The sequence below is a fragment of the Rhea pennata genome, chromosome 5, assembly GCF_028389875.1.
Source record: "Rhea pennata isolate bPtePen1 chromosome 5, bPtePen1.pri, whole genome shotgun sequence".
Classification (NCBI taxonomy): Eukaryota; Metazoa; Chordata; class Aves; order Rheiformes; family Rheidae; genus Rhea; species Rhea pennata.
Window position 1 is genome coordinate 51,437,746 of NC_084667.1, and position 22,425 is coordinate 51,460,170.

General features: G+C 39.4%; 1 protein-coding gene across 9 annotated transcripts in view; it reads right to left on the bottom strand.

The window, feature by feature from the left end:
- FOXN3 (forkhead box N3) overlaps positions 1-22,425 on the bottom strand; it is a 218,709-nt gene that overhangs the window by 108,406 nt on the left and 87,878 nt on the right. For all 9 annotated transcript variants that reach the window (XM_062575899.1, XM_062575901.1, XM_062575900.1 and 6 more), the window contains one exon: positions 261-397. In XM_062575899.1, coding sequence (XP_062431883.1) covers positions 261-397 — 137 coding nt within the window. The remainder of the gene's footprint in view (positions 1-260; positions 398-22,425) is intronic.

Genomic DNA, 22,425 nt, shown 5'->3' on the forward strand with positions numbered 1-22,425 from the left:
GTAACATATTTGCAAGAAAGACTGCAAGCTCAGGCCAGGGGGAGCGAGGAGAAGACTCATTGCCACAGCAGAAGAGATCAGGAAGGTAAGGTGTCCTGCAGGCTAAGTAAGCAAAAAGACTGACCATTAACACTCCCGTGTTTTGTTCACTAGCACATTTTTCATACTGTATAATTTTATTACATTTAATGTTTTAGCCAAGATTCATATGCAATACTGGATGAAAACATTTAGAGTTGTAAAATGCATCTAGTTCTTACCTTTGATATGCCTGAGGAGATGTGGGAGGTGTATTGAACACATGCGAATATGGGTGATAGGGTGTCTTTTTCAAAGCCTGAATAAGATTTTGTCTATATTCTGGGTCTATACACCACAAGGACCCCTTTCCAATACTCTGCAAAGAAAAAAGAATTAAAAAAAAATCAAATATTTGATCTAATGGCATAGCCTTATTTATTTAGCAGCATTTGTCAGGGAAAGCAGTGGGTTTGGGTTTTTTGTCTGTTTGACAGAAGTGAACATAGTTTGTTTGCCAGAGATTATTGCTCCAGTAACAACTTATTGCAATTGTATGATTTAGATCACGCTTTCAGGAAAAAAAAAAAAAATCAGAGTGAATGTTTGATTGCCTCTTTTTCCTCTCTCATTACTAGTTAATTTGATTTAATAATATCTGGCAATTTCCCCATCATCGCATATTCAAAAAATAAGAAGTTACAGTTATTCTTAAATGGAAACTTTGAAGAAAAGTAGATTCTTTTGGAAAGTGGTTTTCTTTTCCCTTTTACTGTTAAACTAAAAAGAAACAGGACTAAAAAGGAGGGGTATGAACACCCTAGCAACTGTTTTAAAAATAAAAGGACTTAATCCTTCAGCCACATGACATCAGTGCCATTATACTACAAGAGGAAATTAATCATCTTTTCTCCCCCAAGGGGAAAGAGTAACCAAAAACCCCAAAACAAAAAAACAGTAAAATCTGCATTTAAACCATTTAAGGGTGTTGTGAAATTGCGATTGGTCAAACCAACAGTTATTGTAATTATCCTTTCTGGACACACTAAGCAACTCAAGCAGTCAATCAGTAGTGGGAAGACTACACTAAAATTGCGCATTTCTTCCGCAGTTCTGAGCAGTGCAATTTCCATTCCTGTCTCAATGCCCTCAGAGGGCAGAGGGTTGATATCTTGAATTGTTTTCTGTGAGTTCTCAAACAAACAGAAAAACAGCTTTCCCCTGGCTCCATTATGAAAGCATACAAAATGATAGCTCAGGAACAGCCTTGGTCTGTTCGAGAATATGTAAAAACAAACACCAGTCCTAATTATTGACTGAACTCCACTGGCAGGCTTTCCAGGCATTATGATAAGATTTTTGGTAAATGTTGATATTTTCTGGAATCGGTGGGGGGGGGAGAGAACTCTATACTATAACCTCCAGTCACTTTTCAAACTCTTTCCAGACCTCAGATTTGTATTAGTGGAATAAGGCCCTCTGCTTTATGTGTTGAAAAACAAATACAAAAATCACACTGGAAGTGGGAGATAATTTGCAAAAGCCACAAGGAAGAAAAAAACACAACACTTATTTCCTTTAGAAAACTTATCTTTGGGGAACCCCATCAACTCCTAGGTACTGCTTTGTCCTACAGGCGGTTTTATGCTACACAGTGTAACACGCAAGGTGCTTACAAACCTCCCTCCAAGCTCACAGTCTTCAAACCCATATTAGATTCTTCCAAAAAGAAAAAAAGAAAAAAAAAGTCTTCCTCAATGTCATTGGATTTGTGGAGGGGAGCATCTAGCAAGTTCACAGCACAATGTGAGACTTTAAAAGAAAAAGGAGAGGGGCTGGCACAACCCACAGGAGCTACGACTGCATTGATTCAAAATACATCTGTTGGAGGGGATAAAAAGGGAGTAAGATAATATTCCTATTCATATTAGTCTAGAGGAAGTGGTAAAATGAGTTCAAGTCTCTTCCATTTGGCAGGGTTCAATCCCATTTCTCTTCTCGCTTTCCAAGGGCATTGTGACCAGGAGGCCACACAACAGTCTCAGGCAGTCATCCTCTAGCTCTTGAGGTGGGCTGGGCCTTTCCATGTCCAAAATGTCCACCTTTCAAGGGGCTAGAGAGATAGCAAGCAACAGAAATCTGACTCAAGCTTAATTGTTAGGGCAGCCTGATAAGCTGAGGGCTAAGACTCTTGATCTTTGGTATATGTAAAGCACCACAGCAGATGACTGAAACATCAATTTCTGGTATCAGTAATGGAAGCTGTGTGCTATATATCTCAAACCAGTTTGCAAAAAGGAGATTATTATATTTATCCCCTCCTTTACAAATGGGACAATAAGCTAGAGCACTGACAGGATAAGCTCAGTAAAAGTGACTTTTTAGGCGAAGGACAGAATCAAAAATAGAATCCATGCTTCTCAAATTCCACTTGCATGCCCTGTCCACTAGACAGAGCACGAAGAACACAGAAGTTCCTTCAAAGAAAGCAATATGCAAAACAAAGAACACTTCTAGAAGAAAAGCTTTGCTGGATTCTTTACTCTTTACAGCACAGGATGAGCTTTAAAAAATGCTACATTTGAATGCCATCTATCTTATTTGTATTTGTTTGAACACAGCATGTTTTCAAACTTTATGCTTTTTCATTTGCATCAGAGACAGAATTTTAATCTACCTGGAAGACATTAGACCCCCAAAGCCAGTCAAGGTTAGTAGAAGTTGAGAGGCTTACCTGATGAGGTCACGACTGAAGACTAATTTCAAAACCTTATATTATTGTTAAGCTAAATTTGTTTGGCTTGCTGATGTTCTTGTGAAAGCCAAAAATAATCTCACTGAAAAACAAACTCTCTCACACACAAAGTACTGAGGAGAATTATACCCCTTATTAAAGGAAACACTGAGAAGGCAGATTTGCTATATTTCATTGCAATTGAGCCGACTTGTAATTTAGCAGCAAAAACAAATACAATTTAATCCAAAGATCTCCAACCATGCAAACTTCCTTTAAAAAAAAATGTAATTTTGTTCTTCTACATTCACACAACAGAGCAGAAATAAAAAGAAAACCAAACTGTCATCTGGTTAGAATCCTTCCTGACAGTCATAGGTACAAAGAGCTTCACAACTGCCTGTTCAAATGCATCATTAGTATTTCCATATATAGGTAACCATAAGAAAGGAAATCACTAGAACTCAGAGCAATCAGTTAGTGATTAATTTCCATCTTATGACACTTGGCGTGCTGCTCCACTACCTCCTCCAAGCCAAAAGTCAATAGTGTCTCCAATCAAAAAACAGAAAGGAAGGAAAAAAAATCCTTGGATTACATTAGTCTCCTAGGCAACAAGTGACTGAGGAGTGGATAACAAATCCCCGATAATCTCAGAACTGGAATGTTTTCAGACCTCCTAACAATGCTTCCTCTCAAGGCAAGATGCAGTAAGCTCATTCGCTCCTGCTGTTCACAGGTCAATGTTTTTATATGAGCATTTAAAGTTATTAAAAACAGTATTGGTACGAGTCCCCTTTACCTCATCCAAGAGTAAACCATAACTGCAGATAATCTACTTCAAATACATTAATGGAGAGTGAAAAATAACATCTAGAAATCATTTCATAGAAGTTTATGATCTAATACTTTCTATTTAAACAAACCCTCTTGATTATGTTTTCTACTATCATAAGAAAATTATACATTTTTCTGACATTTAATATATGTGCAGATTGTATCTAGATCTTGTGTATTAAACCTCTAATCTTTAATTCATTTATTCTTTCTGATATCTCAAGTAGACATATCTGATTTTCTCCCAGAAAATCAAACCACTGCATTATCATGAAAAGGTATAAGACACATTCAGTGTCTAATTTATTTTTTCTCCAAACAGGCTGCATGTAGAAGCTCAATTTAAAATCCCACTTTATACAACCTATTAGAATCCAAACTCAAATCTTTGGCCATCTTTTACTAAAATCAAGTATAAGTTTGAAACTTGAAAGTAAAAAAAATGCTGCTTTCTAGCTCTTTTACAGTTAGTTAGTTAGTTAGTTACAGTTAGTTACAGTTAGATCTAAGAGTATTACTTGTTATTAGATCAGTCTAATGTTTCCAGTCATAAAGATTTTGCTTCCATATAGTTTACAACTCACTGTTGGCCTTACATTTTTACCTACTGTCTGCCCAACACTCAGTTAAAAAAAAATGTATGCTGAGCTCTTTCCAAGAGCAGCGGCTGGGAAAAATACATACCCCGTCTACACAAAAATTCTGGCAAATGTTTATTTGAAGAATTTAATTCCCTTGTTATTTTAGCACAGACACGAAATTTGTAAGGAACGCAACTTTTTCCAAGGTTGCTCTTTTCACCACGGCCATGCAAGCAATCTGCCCAAAATCAGGCTTTGCAAAGAGTAGATAAAGGATGGCAAAACAGTCTCAAAGAGACTTCAGCTATTTTAACTCATCCTGTCTAAAGCTCTGGATATGGAGGCACTTTGAATCACAGCAGGACTTTACTAAAACCCAGCAGGAGCAATTGTAGCTTCCTCCCCACTCTCCTCCAGACTCTCACCTCACTTGGACCAACACCACTCTTCACACAGTCACTTCGGGTATCAGAGCAAGGACCCATCCAGATAGAGACTATACCTTTTGGGATATTTTTCAGCAGACTAGTTGCACAAGTGCATAGACACCTCTAAAACTAATTCTTTCAGCAACAGCATAGTCTCCAGGTATGGCTGCACAGCCTCCTCAGAGAAGAGAAGAGGAGTCCAGCCATTCTGAAGCACAGCTGAGCTTTCAGCCTCTCCTAACGCCCTCAGCAATGGGGCATCTTTCCTCTACCTGGGGGCTACACAGCGAGAGCCCATCTCCCCCTAAACTGCTGTTCTGCATGTCTTCTCCCTTCATACACACTCCCTCTTTTGCTAGCACTGGGGCTGAACTGAGAGGGTGCCTATATGATGGAGGCCCAGAGGCACAGACCTGCCTCTAGAAAGGGCGCAGTCCAGTACACAGGCAGAGGTGAAAGGATGGTCTGCACAGTCAAGAAGGCACCAGCTTTCTGCCTCCTTCCTAGACCAAGCTGCAGTGTGCCCTCCCCACCCTGCTCTCACATGTGTCTGACCCTCCTTCCACAAGCCAACTTCAGTCATTCTCCTGGAAGGCAACTGTTTTGCTGGAACAATTTTCTCGCATTTTAATCCATTAAATGGGGTCATATTAAGGGTCCAGTGAACACCCAGAACTGCTGCAAAGAGGTGGACGCATACAGCCAGAGAGAGGATGGCAGAAGGAATGAGACCTTTCCCTTAGTGCAGTGTGAGCAGTTGTGACACTTCCTTGCACTTCTTGGAACAGAAGGCCAAGAAAGGAAATCGGGATTTTGGCTGGACACAAGACAATCAGAAAATGGAATGGGAAAACAAGCCTGACAGAGTTGGTATGCAAGGGAGTTGGGCAAAGAGGGTGGAAAACAGCCCTGAGGGAAAGCCCAGAACAGTTGAGTAGCTGAGAACAGAGATACTGCCATGCTGGGCATCAAAGCACAGAGCAGGGTCTTGTGATGGGCAGGCTGGGAGGAGAGGAGCAGAAATCAGATGGGCTAAGCAGTGAGCGGGTAACCCCTGCAGATCTGCACAGCCACCTGAGGGAAATTCAACTCAAAGTACTTGATTAAGTACTTTCCTACTTAAAACAAAACAAAAACCCAACAAGCCATCAACTCCCTACTGAGGAAACCTGTCCTCTTTCTTCTCTGCTACCAAAACAGAAAGGGGTGAATTGATCCAGGGTTAGACTCTCCTAAAGAAAAACTCTCAACAGTATGAATTTGGACAGGGCAGTTACACAAATCAAAGTGTTTTAGATTTATGCCACTTTTGAGAATTACTCCACACTGATTACTGAGATACTTTAGGAACTATAGAAGCAAGCAGAAAAAGCAGAAACTTTCTATTACTAGTTAAAGGACATTTCCAACCAGCATCTGCAGCCTGAAAAACTGACCTAATCAAGGTCTGATATAAGTTATTGTAGTCCTGTGAACAATGCTGAAGGACACTTTCTAGCAGCGACAAGGAACCTTCTAGTGTCAGTATTCACCATTATTGATCTAATGGTTTGCTCTCAGCATAGATGAAACCTGCTACTGTTATGTCAAACAAGCTCTTTGCAAGTAAGAGTAGAGAGATTACAGGGTATTAAAAGTTCTTATTCCAAAAAAAAAAAAAAAAAAAAATCATAAGCTCGTTGTGCCCATTTACATCGCAACCAATCTCAAAGAAAATCTTTACATAAATTTGCCAACAAGTTTATCCACAGGAATGCTGTATAGCTTCTGTAGGTGTCCAAGCATGCCATGCAAAGACAGAGGCATTTCTCTAGGATTGAGCTTTAATGAACCAGTTTTTGAAATGCAAATTAAAACAAACAAAAAAAATGGGTGATAGAAATAAGCAAGATGTCACCAGAGAATTTGTAACAACCACTTGAATGAGTACAGCCAAGAGGAGAATCTGAACAAAAAAATTGTTCTACAAATAGAACAAAAAACTACAAATAGAGAGATTTTCATTGTGGATAAGGTACAAGAGAGAACATTGTTTCTGAACTTTGATGCCCGCACTTAAAAGCATCAAATTTCATGTTTACAAGTCTCAAGTTATCAGCCTGCTCCTTATAGATGCTATGCCTCTGGAGCTACTACTGACTTCAAATATCCAAATTTCTGGCCATATGGATGGTGTTGAGAGTGCACCTAGAGCTGTTAGGCTGCAAGGAACAGTACAAACTCCCAAGAGAACAGCTATAGTGGAAAGCTTTGTGACTCAAGAGTCCCCAAAAGAAGCACACTCTTTCACTCACCACTTGATACTGCAGTCATCCAAAACACAGGGCAATTGTGGAAATATTGACTAAAACAGTTAGTTCCCAGAGACTACAAACTAATATCAAGAATTCCTCCTAAACACAAACTCCTCTCTTCTCATCTTATGAAAAAAATTATTCACAAAAAACTGCAGGATTTTTGGGAGGAGATGGAGACATAGAGAAAGAAAGAAAGGGAAGAAACATACTTTTTGAATGGCACCTGACGACACCCTGCCTTCAGCTTTGAAATGCATAAAGACTAACGCAACAATCACCCCAAAATGCACCTTAAGAAAGTATGGCTTCCTTAGATAACTCACTCATTTGTGCTAAACAGAGAAGAAAAGCATTCTGCAATACATCGTTGAGTATATATCCTTCACCAAATATACCACTAACAGTTTGCAAATGCAGTTGCAGAGAAGTCATGGTTTGCAAGTGCAGTTGCACTAGGGGAAATAAGCAGCTCACAATTATAAAATTCAACAAGACTAGAGAATTAAAGGCTACTGTGACCATTTACGTCTTGTTGAATCAGCACTGCAACACCCAAGGGCAGAGAGGCTTTTCAATATAAAAGGAAACTTGTGCAGTGGTGAACGCTACTCAAAGGCCAGTTCTGTTCTATTTACTTGGAGACAGTGATGCCGAGAAAAGTGTGCCATACTTTTTTACTTCAGCTACCCCTCCCTCATATTAGTATCACCTCCCATAAGTGAAGGGCATCACTGCTAAAATGGGACCAATTTAGAACCATACTTCTTTCGTTTTCATTAGACAGCAGCAGCAGCATACTAATGCCAAAACTGTGGAAATATACTATAAAAACATTTTAAAGTCATAAATGACTTACTTGGCAAATGCTCAGGAAGATTTAGGTTTTAGATGCTGAAGTTGGTTTCACAGTTCGCAGTATTTAAAACTTTGTTGGTTATCTTCACTCATCGGTATTTGAAGTTATTAGGACAGACATAATATTGCTTACTATGCTCACCTACAATGGTTCTCTAAATAACAGTAAAGCTTTATGCTCTTTAATGGCTATATACCTTACAGATGAGGTTGGAGGGTACTCTAGTTGCTTATTTTTTAAACAAATGAAGTAATTCATAGAAGACAGAGCGTTTGAATCATCTGAGGTCAGCTAGTTAAAAAAAAATACAACTGCTAAGGAATTCTTAAAGAAAGAAAAACAAAGCCATTGCCAATGATTGCTATTATTATAAAACACATTCCTTAGATCCAGTGTAATCTGACATAAAAATTACAAATACCTATTCATGCAGTCTAAGGGAAGATTTTTTTCATTCTCTTAAAACATTTCTAGTGCAGAGTAGTGAAATTCAATAAGGTCATTTTTAGAGAACTGCACTACAGACCTTAACAGCAATTTTAATGACAGTAACAACTGTCTGGTAACCATATAATTTTCATAAATCCTCACAGAGAATCCCCCAAACCTATGAACTCAAAAGAGCTAGAAACCTCCTCTGCCCTTCAGCGGAAAGTTTACCAATGTTGTGACTGTTTGTCATGGAGGGAAAACTAAAGTAGTATCTGCTTGCAACAAAACAAAAAACCCCATATTCATTACTCCCTCATGTTTTTAACTTTTTCTCAGTAAACTAGCCATCACAGCTCAGCTCACACACAAAGTTGAAAAGAGCTGTGAGTAGTTAAAACACAATTCCATCACCATAATTATATGCTCACTTAATATGCGAAAGTAAAGGTTTGTTCTTAGGAAAGGCTTGCTTCAACCTCAAGTAAACCAGCTGCATCAAAAAGCAACTATTCTCAAGAAAACAAAAGGTTGGAGCTTTTTAAATCTTATTTTGCTCCAAGTAAAAACATCCATTACTTCAACATAAGTCACAGAAGTTCAAGTCTGTGCTTTCATGCTCATCTCTTGATATTGTAGCTCATTTGTTCAAGGAACTATCCCGAACATCAATACAGCAATCAATTGTTTAAATCCTTGGCCTGCCTTTAGGAGTAGGCCTGCTTCTACCCCAAGCGCTGCAAGGACATTAAACATCTTGATGCCTCTGGTGTCCTTCCATTTGCAGACTGGGCACTACATTGCAGACTGGAGAGGTGGGTGGGTAAGTGTCTGTGAGCAACTTCATGTGAATGAGAAGTATGATTACAGTGAAAAAAAGCACTACTTAGCCTTAAAATAGAACAAAACAACCTCCCATTCTCCTCCCCTCCCCACAAAAAAACAGGAAGCTAAGCATGCAAATAAAGCAGGGCACAGGAACAAAAAGGGGCCAGGCTAGAGCTATGAAGTAACAACTAGAGAAAAGGAAAAACACTGCCTAATTCCCCACATAAACAAAAAATACGTATTTCACTGGTAAGATCACAATATAAGATCTTGCAGCACAGAAAGCAATATGAAAATGCACAGCAGTGTAGAGAGCCAATGTTCTTCCAGTGGTAAGGGAGTTCAAAGTCTCACCAGCAGAAGAAATATTAGAAGTTTTCTTTGATCTCCACACATTCAGACTTGTACACGCAATCAGAGTGAAGTTGTGAGAAGGGCCCAAGAAAAGCATTGATCTGCCTGCTCCCTTCTGTGGTGCCTTTACAAGCTGAGGGTGACCCTCGGATGAGCCCAGAAAGGCTCAGAAATAGCACCACAGGAAGAGATCCCATGGCCTCAACTATCCCTCAAACGGAGCCAAGAAGCTGCAGATAACGCCTCAGCGCAACGGCTGCAGAGAGCACAGGCGTGACTGCACCAGCAGCTTGGGTTTTACACAAACAAAGGCATTCACGGGCTTTTGAGCAGATTTTCAGCTCAACAACACATCACTAAATGGAAGGAGCTAAATATGAAAACACTGATACCTCTGTTACTGGATGTTTCATTCACGAGCAAGATAACAAATTCGCCTTCCTTCGTACAAGTAAAATGCCTACCGATTTAAATCAGGAGCTCAAACACCACAAACAAGCAAGGCAGCTCTGGACTCCCACTCATGAGTATACAAAAGTCAGAAAAGTCTTCTAGTTTGTAACCTACACCCTCAGCAACTCTGATTTACTGACATGGACTACCCACTCAAGGGATCTCCAGCAGGTCCAGGCTCCTGATCCCACAATGATCATCAAACATCAAAACTTGGCCCTGGAATGATTCTGTATCATTGCTTTAATCAGAGTTGACCCACTGTTACATGGTATCATGTGCACAGCCGGTGCACTGCTCCTCCTCCAGTAAACAGGCGCCTACATGCACCTTAGCGCATGCAGCATGCAGAAAATCACTGTCTGCAGCCTGCAGCAAATCGGGTATATCACATTAACTTCCTTGTTCAGTCCATATGCAAACTACTCTAATAAACCTAATTAAGCTGCAATACAGAAATCCTGCAAGCAACTAAAGAAAATGTCATTAACTGCCCTTAAACAATACCTCACTCATATATAAGATACTACCATGCCGTTTTACGGTAGTGCCTAGCAACTCTAGACATTTCTCAAAGCTTTTCTATGCTAGGCAAAGTACAGACTTTGAACAAGAAAGACTTGCACTGTTGTGGAGGAACAAAGTTTAAGATCAAAGAGATGCAGCAAGATTGGGCAGGGAAGTCAGGATTGCCCAGAAGACAAGCCTGTCAGCATGAAGGGCTGACACACAACAGTCCTGAGGAAGATGAGGTAGTAACTAGCATTAATAGTACTAATTCAGTTTATAACATTTCTGTATATATGTCGAAAGTGTAATTATCCCTACCATATTGAAAAGAAAATTGAGGGAACACAGAAACAAAAGAATATGGAAGAAAGATGTTAAGTGCTCAAGGTCACCTATAAAGTCAATGGCAGAGGCAAAAGTAACATGCCTCCAGACCAACAGCTGGTTTAGTGGGATGTGCTAATTTCATGTCAAAGGAGCATTCATTTTAATATCCACTGGTCATCTGATATTCTTAATGTTATCACTGGTTCCAGATTATACAGCTGACAAAAATATAAATTGCTTTTTCTTACAGATATATAGTTACACAGTATCCCATTGACAATTTTTAAACATAACCTTTCACCCAACAGACATTCAAAAAATTATTCAACACTTATATCTGTGCTAAAGGTTTGAGGGTCATTTGTTGTCTGCTAGTATATTAATGATGAAATAAGCCAGTCAGTGTATTCCAAGGGGAAGGGGTTAACAGCTAGCAGAGTCGGGTAGGAAGGAGTATGTTGAACTAAATCCATTAGCAGTGACAAATAAAAATAGAAATAAGGAAGACCTGACAAAAGCTAATGGATTTGCACCATTTCCCCCTATAACTGTTTATTTAATTTAGGGTTTTTCCTTGGATGGTATTTAATATTGTTTCACACGATGAATTGAGGGAAAAAAACAGGCACTTTGATAAATCGTTTGAGAGGCTGCCTAGATATGGTGCTTTTAAGTGTCACTGTGTTCTTTAAAGAAACACAGCTGTGTTTCTTCCTGAGCTATGCTCAGCAGCATCAACAGATCTTAGTCACCTGCAACACACACACACTAAAGTAAGATCTGTTTCTCCTGTAACAGAGACTTCAGTGTTACAGCTCACATTGTATCAAATACAAATTATTTCTGCTACTCAAGTATGCATATGACTCTAAACTTCTGGCTCATTTCTACAGTAAGTTCAAAAATGTTGATTTTTGCTCCCTCTCCTCTTTCTCACGGCTGAAAAACAGAACCTGGAAAGCAAAACACTCCCCTCAATGCTGCAAACACAACACGAAGCAACTTCTCAACTGTATTTTGAGTCTTAATCTCTCTTGTGTATCACATTTGATCACAAATTCATCAGAGCAGGGCCTCCCTCCAGGAGCCTCAAACAGCACAACTGTGAAAACCCAAACTTCACAGACTTGTAAAAGTCAGACACTTCACTGCTACTTAGTACCTTTGAAAACACCCTACCCAAATCCTCATTCCTCCCAAATGCCAGGCACAATTATGAGGTTCTAGAAAACCTCATACACTAGTTAACACGGGATTTGAGCAAGCACCGAGTAATGGGGGCAAATAAAAGGTAGGTCTACTACAACTCTGCGATTTAGTTATGACTTAAGAGAGCAGTCTATTATTTAGTATTACTAACAGTACATCAATAGAAAGCAATGCCTTCAGGCATGCCGGTAGAACCTGTTTACCCCAAAAAGGGAACAGGTTGCTCTGCGCAGCTCCTTGCATGAGGCAGAGGGAGGTAACAATGTCCCCTGTCTATAGCAAAGATGCCCCCTCTTAGGCACTGAGCACCTTGGCTGAGCCAGCATGAACACCAGCAGCAAAAAGGGCTTTGAGTGTTGGCACAGACACTTCCCAGCTGCACCTCTGAGCCCAGGGCTGCTCTCCCACTGGATCACCGTGAGTCTGAAAATCACACTCGATCCAAAGCTTGCACCATGCTCGGCTGACTAAAATTGCAGTATCTGTGGGACCAGGCTTCACGAACCTGGTGGGATTTGGTATGTTTATTTTAACAGAAAACAAGCAAGGAATTCCACCCAAGCTACACCAGTTAGAGACCTACAAACTAAAAAGCATGGAGTAGCAAATCCATATCAGGACTGGCTGAAGAGGAAGAGCACTGCCACCTTCTTCTGCACAAAGCTGGTCCTGGCTTTTCTGGAGAAGAAGCCATAAAAGCCTTCCCAGAAGAGGCAGAAAATGCCAGTCATACACACCTTGATTACATCAAAGCCTTCCAGTGTGGGGAGGATCTCACCTCAGAATTGCAAGAAAATTACATATTCAGACAGACACTGAGAAGTGGATCACTAAGATGCCTGCCTGACTCCACCGACTACCATGTTGTTGGCCACTTAAAGATACCCTCCTAAAATCCTAGCTTTAACTACTGAGACTGCCTTCTAGACACAATCACAGCAGACTGGACTAAACTTCTCTTTCACTGCTAACCATATGCATGGTGGCTGTGTGGCCATCACAGCAGCCCTCTTTGCACCAGCTCTGCAAATTCACATCTCTTTCTACAGCTCAGCTATGGCTTGAGTTACTGCAGCCCACACTGTACACAGTGACATAAAGCCTCTTCCAGCTTGATCCATGGCAGGAGACACTTGGGGTTCTTCAGACCAACCCAACATTCACTCAGTGTTACTATACAAGCAACCAGGACTCTGTACATACTTAGCTTTGGCGCAGTGCGTCTATCCATCCTCACCACACAGGCACCAAGCTCAAGTCCCTGTTGCCCTCACAGTATGGGTCCAACTTTCTTCCCCTTTGGCCTCCTCACAGATGTACCAGCATTGACCTCACACAGTGCCAACAGCCCAGGAGTTTGGGCTCCAGCCCAAGAGGATAACCGTCACAGCCATGTATGTGAAGGTTGGTGAGGGGGAAGCAGTGAGAAACCGTATTTCTCAGCACAAAGAGGTGGCGGCAGGGGGAAAGAAGGCTGTGTTGCACGGTCTCATCAAAATCATCCTTCTCACTGTGAGAGTAATTAATTTAGAGGTACTTACATTTCCTTTGATTCTTTTTTTTTATTTTAAGGTCCACTATAGCAGCATAGGTTCATAAGAACAACAAGAAATGAAGTTGCTTAGTCTTCAATGTTTTATTCACAGTAAGATTAAATAAAACTACAAAGAATCCCCCCATTTTGCTCTACACAGCATCTGAAAAATCAATTTGACCATTATCACTTGGTTTTTGTTTGCTTGTCCTGGATTTTTAGATGCCTGTATTTCATAATCAGTTACATGTGTTGCAATTAATAAAAGACTAAAGCAGCAGATGCAACAAAAGCTTGGCATGAAGAATTTCTGCAGTGTGAGCCACTGAATCAAGCATGTTTTAAAAGGGATAATTAATACGGCATTTCAGCTTCCTTGAGGACCTCCACCAGCAAAACAGATTTGAAAAGTGTGCAGATAGTTTATTAAACACGGCAAAGTGATCACTTTACAGAATTCTGACAGACTCACCAGCAAGTGTGGACTTAAAGCAAAAAGATGAACATTCAGATCAAGACTTTTCCAAGGTAGCTAGAAAGTCCCTCTTCAAAACTTACGGCTTGGTAAGAATAAGATTCACAGGTTTATTCATGTTATTTCCTGACTCTCTGCATATTCTTCCTCTATCTAGAAGTCCGCTTCATTTTCTAGCCACTATCTAAATCCCACAGTGATTTTGCTATTTCATGCAAAAAGTAAAGGAAAAGCAAGTTTCCTCAAATTCACAAAAGAGAATTGAAAACATGTGACAAAAGCAGCAGCCGAGAGCCAGCCTGTAAACAAACTGAAACAAAAACCAACTGAAATAGGACTCAGTCACTGCTTGGAGTGCTCTTTGGTCTCCGTTGGTAAAAAAAACAGGATGTGAATACCAGTCACCACGTGTGGCAAAGAGGTTATTCAGAATAGCAAGATCATGCACAGGCTGGGTCTTTTACCCTGTAAGGAAAGAGTGAGAGGAAGGCGGGGGGAAGCTTTCAACCCCCACACCACAGCCCTGCCTACTTGGGTTTTCCCCAGTCTCTTTTTAATTTTGTCTTACAAGCACTGGTTTTCAAGTGTACTGTTCACAGACAACTTACCCATGAAAGAGGGCTGCACTAGAACCCTGCACGTGCTTTCATCATCCTGAAACAAGCAGAAATGCCCACTCCTTAGAAAAAAAATATTAAGGAGAACCTAAGAATCCTCAGCAGCCCAGAGAAGAGGGACTGGTGCAGCTGTTGAAAGGAAAACTGGCTACAAAAAAATTCGAGGATTACCGGTGGGCTTAAGTAGCAAAACAAGAAGCTTGGGGCAGAGGAAGGGAAAAGGAAAGAAGATGCTAGATTCTAGAAGGTGGAGCCCAGAAACTTCTGCAATTTAGAAGAGTCATATCAACTTCTACATATGGCTAACTCACCTTCTTTGCCCCTCCCACACATCAGTGTTTACACTATTAGCTATTGCTCATTCTAATTATAGTATACAAGAAAGCTGCTGATCAATATTGCACAAGGTGATTAGTGTTTAGCGATGAAACATGAGTGTAAGAATTTATCTGACTCAACATGCCTGAAGTGGAAGGAAATAGTGAGAAACAACTTCTAAGCAAACTCTAGTAATGAAAATTGACAATTCATCCGACAACTTGGTGCTGTGAAGAATTGTGAAGTATCACGGTAGAGAAGATTTGTGTTATTCTCTAAGGGACAGAAAACTGTTTTCCTCAAAGTTACTCAAGATCAGATGTGCCTTTGAACAGATCTACCCTCTAAAGGACGAGAAAATCTCATTTGAGGAGGCCCAAGTGAAGCTATTTTGATGACACAGGTGTCATGCAAACAGGCCTGCTGTGACCTGAGTCACTGTTCCAGATCTTCTGTGATCTTCTTCTCCATCAGTTTCACACAGGAAGCCTTCACGCTCGACGCACCAAAAATAGCAAAAGTTTTACAAATGAAAATTGTGGTTCAAAAAAAAGAAGGTTGCAACTTTTTTCTTCTGCTAAATGCAAATGCACTTTCAGAACAGTGCAATGAGTAATTCAAAGGATCTCACCCTGCCCATTCTTTTTACAGACAGATGAATATTTATAGTGCCATTAATAGATGTTGCAAAAGGGAGAACTAAGAGGAAAAGAAACAAAATTAGCAAGCATAGTAATAGGAAACAAATAACCTAAAGGTGAAAAGTTACCAAAAATAATATACAAATTTCCCTACAGAAAATGCATTAGGAAAAGAGGTCTAAGTTGCTGAAGGCGTATCCAAAGATTATTGAAAAGGGAAGATGGGGGATACCTAATCATTAACTCCATCCATGCAGTTGAAGATTAAAAACTAGAGGAACAGCAATCTTATATTTTAGATCTGCATAACACACTAACCTTTGCTGAAAAAGCAGTAACTTATCTTTGAGCATGCTAGTGGTGTAAAAATCTGCTATCACTTGCTTCACAGTCAACAAAAAGAGGAAACCAGATGCACCAGCTCCAGAACGACAGTCTGTGAAACTGTCCAAAAGTTTGTCTTGATAATTGTATCCATCTAGCATAAATCTGCATAGTATACAGGAGGACTTCTGTAACTGCTCTGTTTTTGTCACAAAAGACTCTACAGGGAGGTAGTAAACATACCAATGACAAAAAGAGAAGAAATTTGACGGATTACAACTTTATCCTAACCTCCAGAATCTGGCCTTACTATTGCCAATTCATGGCATTTTGCCATACTAGGATTTTAGGTATATATGAAGTCATAAGATACTGCAAAAGTCACAAAAAAAAATAATAAAAATGCTAACACTTCCATTTTCCTCTGTTTCTGCAAAAAATCTGGAAGGGGATCTTACAGGCTCTGACACAAGCCCCCCACCCCACTACTCCAATCCTCTAATCATCCTCATAGCCCTATGCTGAGACTCTCTCCAGTACCGCCATGTTTCTCTTACACTGGGGAGCCAGTATCATACCCATGTATATTTTAAACGTACACACACAAAGCCACTAACAACTTTAATCTAAAAACCACACATCCACACACACCCCTACCCCTCATCTGGATAATTACAGAACTCCCTTCTCTTGGAAACAAAAGTATCCATCTGCATATAGGGAGAGAAAGAGTTACAACCTATTAACAGAAGTGAAGTCAAAGGTGGCTTAAATTGCAAAGCCATTTAAACTCTGGAATTGTTCTGTTTAAACTGATGCCAAACAATATGAATTGACAGATAGTCAAAACAGGAAAAAACAAAAGTGGTATTGATGAAGCAAATTCTTGCCCTTTTTAATGCATTTCTAAATTAAAAAATTCAGAGTGCAAATTCAAAAAGAAGCTTGTGAATCCTATCTGCTAAAAGGGGTGGGGATCTAAGTAGATATGGTATGGAAATGGATAATGCTATCAATAATTAAGAGACGGACTCACATCAGTCAGTTTAAGAGCAGACAAATGAATTTCTGGCATACTAGACACTAGAAGGTGAGAGAGAATACAGTGATGGTGGAGGAGCAGATGTTAATTAGCAAAAGTGGTTAGATCAGAAGCATGTTTACTTTGAAATCAAACTAAGGCAAGTATATTACCCAGAGTTAAAAAGGAAAAAAAATAAATAAATAAAAAGGAAAGCAAGATTTATCCTACAGTTTCAGAAATATAAGTTAAAAAATCAATCTTTTCTGAATGAAAATTTTATAATTTCAAACAAGAAGAATGAGATAAAAGATTGTCTCTTAATGGAAAGGGTCATAATTATGTTTCTGCTTTTCCAAATTCAAGAGTTCTCAGCTCTAAAAGCCAACAGCATATAACACATCAAAGTAGACTAGTTAGGCCAAGAATACTGAACTTTATTCCTGAAAACAAAAGCATCACTGTCTAAAAGGCAGAGAAGTCTTGCAATTATTTTAGCAAAATCTGAGAAAACAGACTTAGTCAAAGGGGAAGCATTTTACTGAATTCTAGGTGCTGGTTTGTTTTGAAAGAACAAGAGAGAGAGTTCAGGTTAGTATCTTAATTTATCATGATCTGTTTAGATTAACTGGGAACCATTCGTGGCAACAGAACACTTGTGTCCTAAGGAAATTTTGCACAGGCATACCACTAGGACAGCATATTGCCTTCCTAGCTCAGAGATGCAAGCGGACAGAAACCTTTGTGTGACAATCCAAATCCAAACTACTTCTTGCTCTCATGTATCTAGAAGGGTTTTGAGGATCTAAAGAAAGCAATATGGCTATGTAAGGAGTTAAAATATAAATGAAGATAGATAGATGCATAAATAAACAAATTCAAGCAGAAAAGGAGGTGCAGTCTGAAGAATAAAATCTCATTTGTCTCAATAGCTGGGAGCAAGCACTGTACTAAGTCTTCAGTGCAATTTGTCTTTTTATGACAGCTTCTTTCCTGTTTCTCTGCTGTGCAGCCAAAAGTCTAAAAAGCACTAGAACTCGATATAAAATTGTAGAAACAAATCTACCCTCTTTTACAACAGCAAATATTTGTATATTTAATGCTGAGATTTGGGTAAGAAACACTCATTTTTAGAGAAGGAGGAAGAGAGAGAAAACTCAAACAAGCTATTGCAGTAAGATAATTATATAACAATAAATGTGTTGTGTTAATTGCCAAAACAGGAAAAACCTTTTGGCTACTTCAGAACAAAATATGCAGTGCTGAAAGCCAGTGTCTGTTTAGTTCCCAATCATCTCAGCCACATACTGACTTCCTAACTCCCAATCTTTCCCAATTAAATACTGAAAAATCTCCATTTCTTAGGGCGCACTATTCTTCATACCTTAACTATGCAGGCAAACCAGCAAATTATTTACACTATTCATCTAAAACTTCTGAGTCCTAAAGCACTTCAGGCAGGCTGGGATGATGTAAGAATCATATCATTATTTTCACTTAAATGTACATATAAATTTTTTCTCTCAAGGGGAGTCCTGCAGAACTAAACACATTTTGACCCAGGAGCTCTGAATTATTTTCTCTCAAAGGCAAGGTGTAATTCTAGCTCCATCTAAGCCTGCAGCATGCAGTTCTTAAAGCTGTCAAACATTTCTCTCCAGAAGTCTTTTATGTCATCGTAACAGTAGTAAGGATCCCTGGAAATGCAGTTTTTCTGAATTAATCTAGGGCTAGAGATGCCCAAGCACAGACAGTCAAAGCGAGACAAAGGTACTGAGGAGAATCTTTGAAAATACAGCTTTTCTGTATGACAAGGGTTTTATTCCTAATGATTAACCATGCAAGAACCATTTAGTTCTACACAGCAATTGAAAAAAAAACATATCAAACTGCAAAACTTCTATATTTATTACATTCTACATCACTCACCCATAACCTCATAACAGTGATGTTTTCCCCCTTTACCCAAAAAATGCATACATGAAAATTTGAGATTAAGTATCTAGGTATCTAACCCTAGCCTCATATTAACCATCACAGCTCCTGCAAGACGCACTGTAGACATTTTATTTACTGTAAAATCAGAAAAACATTTGCAATAATTGCCTCCTCTCAATGAGTACATTCCCATAGTAGGCAGCCATGGGATCTCATAAATACAGCTCTGGAGCAGACCCTAATTTTCTACTGATAGCTTGAATGAGTGTGAATTCTACTCTTAGCATTCAACAAGATTCTCTGATGCAGAACCTCATAAACAGGTTTCTGCTCCACAGACTGCCACAGTCCCTTTTTAATGCTACTGAGGCTTCCCTATATAGATATCCATTCATTCCTCTGCTTACCAACTATCTTTTTTCAGCAAGTTATAATGGTATTTCAAAATCTGGTCAGTACTTAGCTAATGGTAAACAGTTACTGTTCACTGCTGCAATTAATTACAGCAATTCAAGATGCTGTAGAGAGTGTTTTAGTATCTTAAGTCAGTGGCTAAGGACAGCAGCTTGGTTTCTTTTCTACTGTAGCAAAGAAAAACCCACTCATATCTGAGATCCTTGGAATGAGTCCTCTAACAAATTCCTACAGCAGTTCCCAGGATGAAGTTTCCATAACAGCCAGAAATGGAAATTGAAGAACATAACTTAAAAATTACAATGTACTGTCTCCAAAATGACTATTATGGATCAGTGACTAAGACACAGAGACATCACTTATGGCTACAACTTCTACTTTCCACAGCCCTCAGACCCTATTCTGACAGTGTTTACTCAAGAGTAAATCAAAAGTAACTCTACTGAAGTCAGGAGTTCAAACTGGTGGGAGAAAAGAAGAAAACAAGTAACATTGCAGGCTAAAAAGGGCCAAGAGAGACCAATCAAAAATGCAAAGGGGGAAAAAACATTTTCAGGCCAAAGTAGCACTTCTTCACTTCACTTCACTTCTTCCTCCCTATTGATTCTTACATGGCCTCAACCCTAGGTCAATATGAGACCACTTGTATCTACAAGAACTTTAGGACTTAGTGGAAGCAAGTTGTGTTGCCAGTATGTAGATCTTGTCAGTGCCCAAAGCCTGTTATAGATGTGCTTAGTCTAAGGAAAAAAATGGATTTTTATTGCCTTTACAATAATTTTGCCAAATGATCAAACACTGCAGTGATGAGCATGGTTAATTAGAGCATGTGAACTCCTAGGTGTCTTGGCAATTCCAGTCACTTGATCAGTAAGACTCTAAAAGCAGGAGAAGAGGAATCATGGAAGAAAATCTCATTGTGCAGTTATAGGACTTGCTATTTCTGCACTTTCCTTATTTAATGGGGAGAATCACAGTGAACTTCAGTTCTAGACACTAGTTTTGCTCAAAATGAAAATGTGGCAAGAAACTCTCAGAAAGAACAGCACAACTAAGGTGTTCTTTTCCCTCATCTGTATGGCCAGTTAGTCAAAGCCCAGCTAGACACTACAGAATTAATAAGGTCCCAGCAATGGATTTTAGATTCACTATCTAACATCAAGCCTATTTATCTTAAAATAGTGACCTTTGCCCCTACAATTAAAGAAAACACAGAACACAAGCAATATGACTGAATTCTTCCGAAGCAAAGAAAACACACAGAAGGAGCCAAGTCAGGAAAGCTAAAGTGGAAGAGTTGTAAAATCATTCAAACAGCTATCCAAGATCCATTTTACCTTTAAAGATGTTAGAATGCAAGCCTCAAGGACAGGCACTTGTAAGTGCATCTGAAAGGACTGCCTGTGTTTTTCTCTTGTTTGTCAATTAAGCATTGACAGACAATCAATTTTGGCACCTCTTCTCTCCCTCAGTCTGTCTGTATTAATTTCAAGTCTCCACAATAGACCAGGTATCCGTTTTGGCCAGTTCTGAGATGCAAGAGGAGGTGGAGAATAGTTGGGAGAGGGGCTTAAACTTAGCAGGAGTTATTATTACCAATGATAGCTATTAGCAAGCAAAACTAAATATTTATTTATTTATTTATTTATTTAGCTTCATGGCTAAAACTGAGATACTCAATCACAAACCAATTGCCATTTCCAAAAAAAGCAAAAATCTCATAATTCTTAACAAATTTATTCTTTGTAACAAACTAACTTAAATGAGAACTACCACAAAATCGTCAAGATTCACTAGTGCTTCATTAAAGCAAACTTTCTTCAGTATCTTCTTTCACATGGAAATCAGGAGGCTTACACTTGGTTAAAATACCTTACTAGGAATCAAATGGTAAGAGCAAATACCTAACGGGGGAAATCTTAATTAGTTGAAAGAATACACACAAGCATGCAGCATAGTCCTTCTCTAAGTGCTTACTGAGCAAAATTTAACCAGAAGCAGCCATATGTCTTGAGGTTTTTGTTTTGGTTTGGGTATTTTTGTTTTGTTTTGTTTTTTTAAACAAATCTGTGTTCACTTACACCAGGACTGAATGCATCAAAATACACTGCTTTGTTACAGCTACATGCAGGGCTTGAATGATCAACTTACGTAGCAATGTTCTGCCCAGTCCTGAAATGACAGAAGTCAATTCCTGCTAAACACTAAGCCGCTGTTGATCAACGCACAAATACCAACAAACTAAATTAAATATAGAGTCACATGGAGTTCCATTTTTGTAACGATTTCAACATCTGTTATCCCTGACTATTCATTTATTTTAAGCAGTTTTGTCGTGAAAATACAGTAATAAGACAGTTTAAAATAACTGAGAAGTAGCAAGTATGCATGCCCTGGAGACTAGACCTTATTAGTAAGAATTTTTAGACCCCAGCAGGCCAGATGTCTAAATACCTTTACTAGAAATGCAAAGCTGTCATAGAAATCTTCTAACACTTCAGCTACCTGGGCTAGTGGGTGGAACATACCACCTGTCTAAAATGGGGGCAAAAAAAGGGAACTTCTTCAGCAAGTTACAGGCTTCCTCAGGCTGTCTGAACAGTATTTTCAACAGAACTATTCTATCACGACTGGATCTTTTGAGCTCTTTTGAAAAAGATCTTCACCAGCAAAATGAAGCCTAACAGCACAACTTGCTCTTCTATTTCAGCCAATATAAAATAGTTCACTTCCCTTTTAGGCAGAAGAACAAGGAAGTCTAAGGGACACATATTTTGTAATTAAAATGGATTCTTTGATGTTTCGGTGCAGATTGAAGTGTGAGACAAAGCAGAGACTGCTTAGCAAGGTAGCCAGCCCAGTTAATCTTTAATGCTCAGCCACAACTGGTAGTGCACTCTTTGCAGTGCTATCGGTGCTCAGAGACATTTCCTACGCCCCGCTATAGGAGCTGCATTGTAACTCCCCAAGGTTAGCATTCGTTAACGGACACGTAAAGCGTTCCTGTGTACATACTTCAACCTGAGCACTGGTGAGGCCTGCTGTGCTCAAACCAGAGCGTTGCCTCAAGATTTGTACTTTGTTTGTTGGCAGTAACAACAGCAGTTTGTTAGCTCTCGGGAATTAACATAGGTGGTGAATGAGAAAATAAAGGCAGCTTCACAGAAAAGCTTGACAATTGATTTTATGGACACCCCTCCTTAACAGGCCCCTACTGTAATAGCTTTTTAGAGGTTGCACAGCACAGCTCCACACAGAGCCATCTCTGCTGCCAGTATTAAG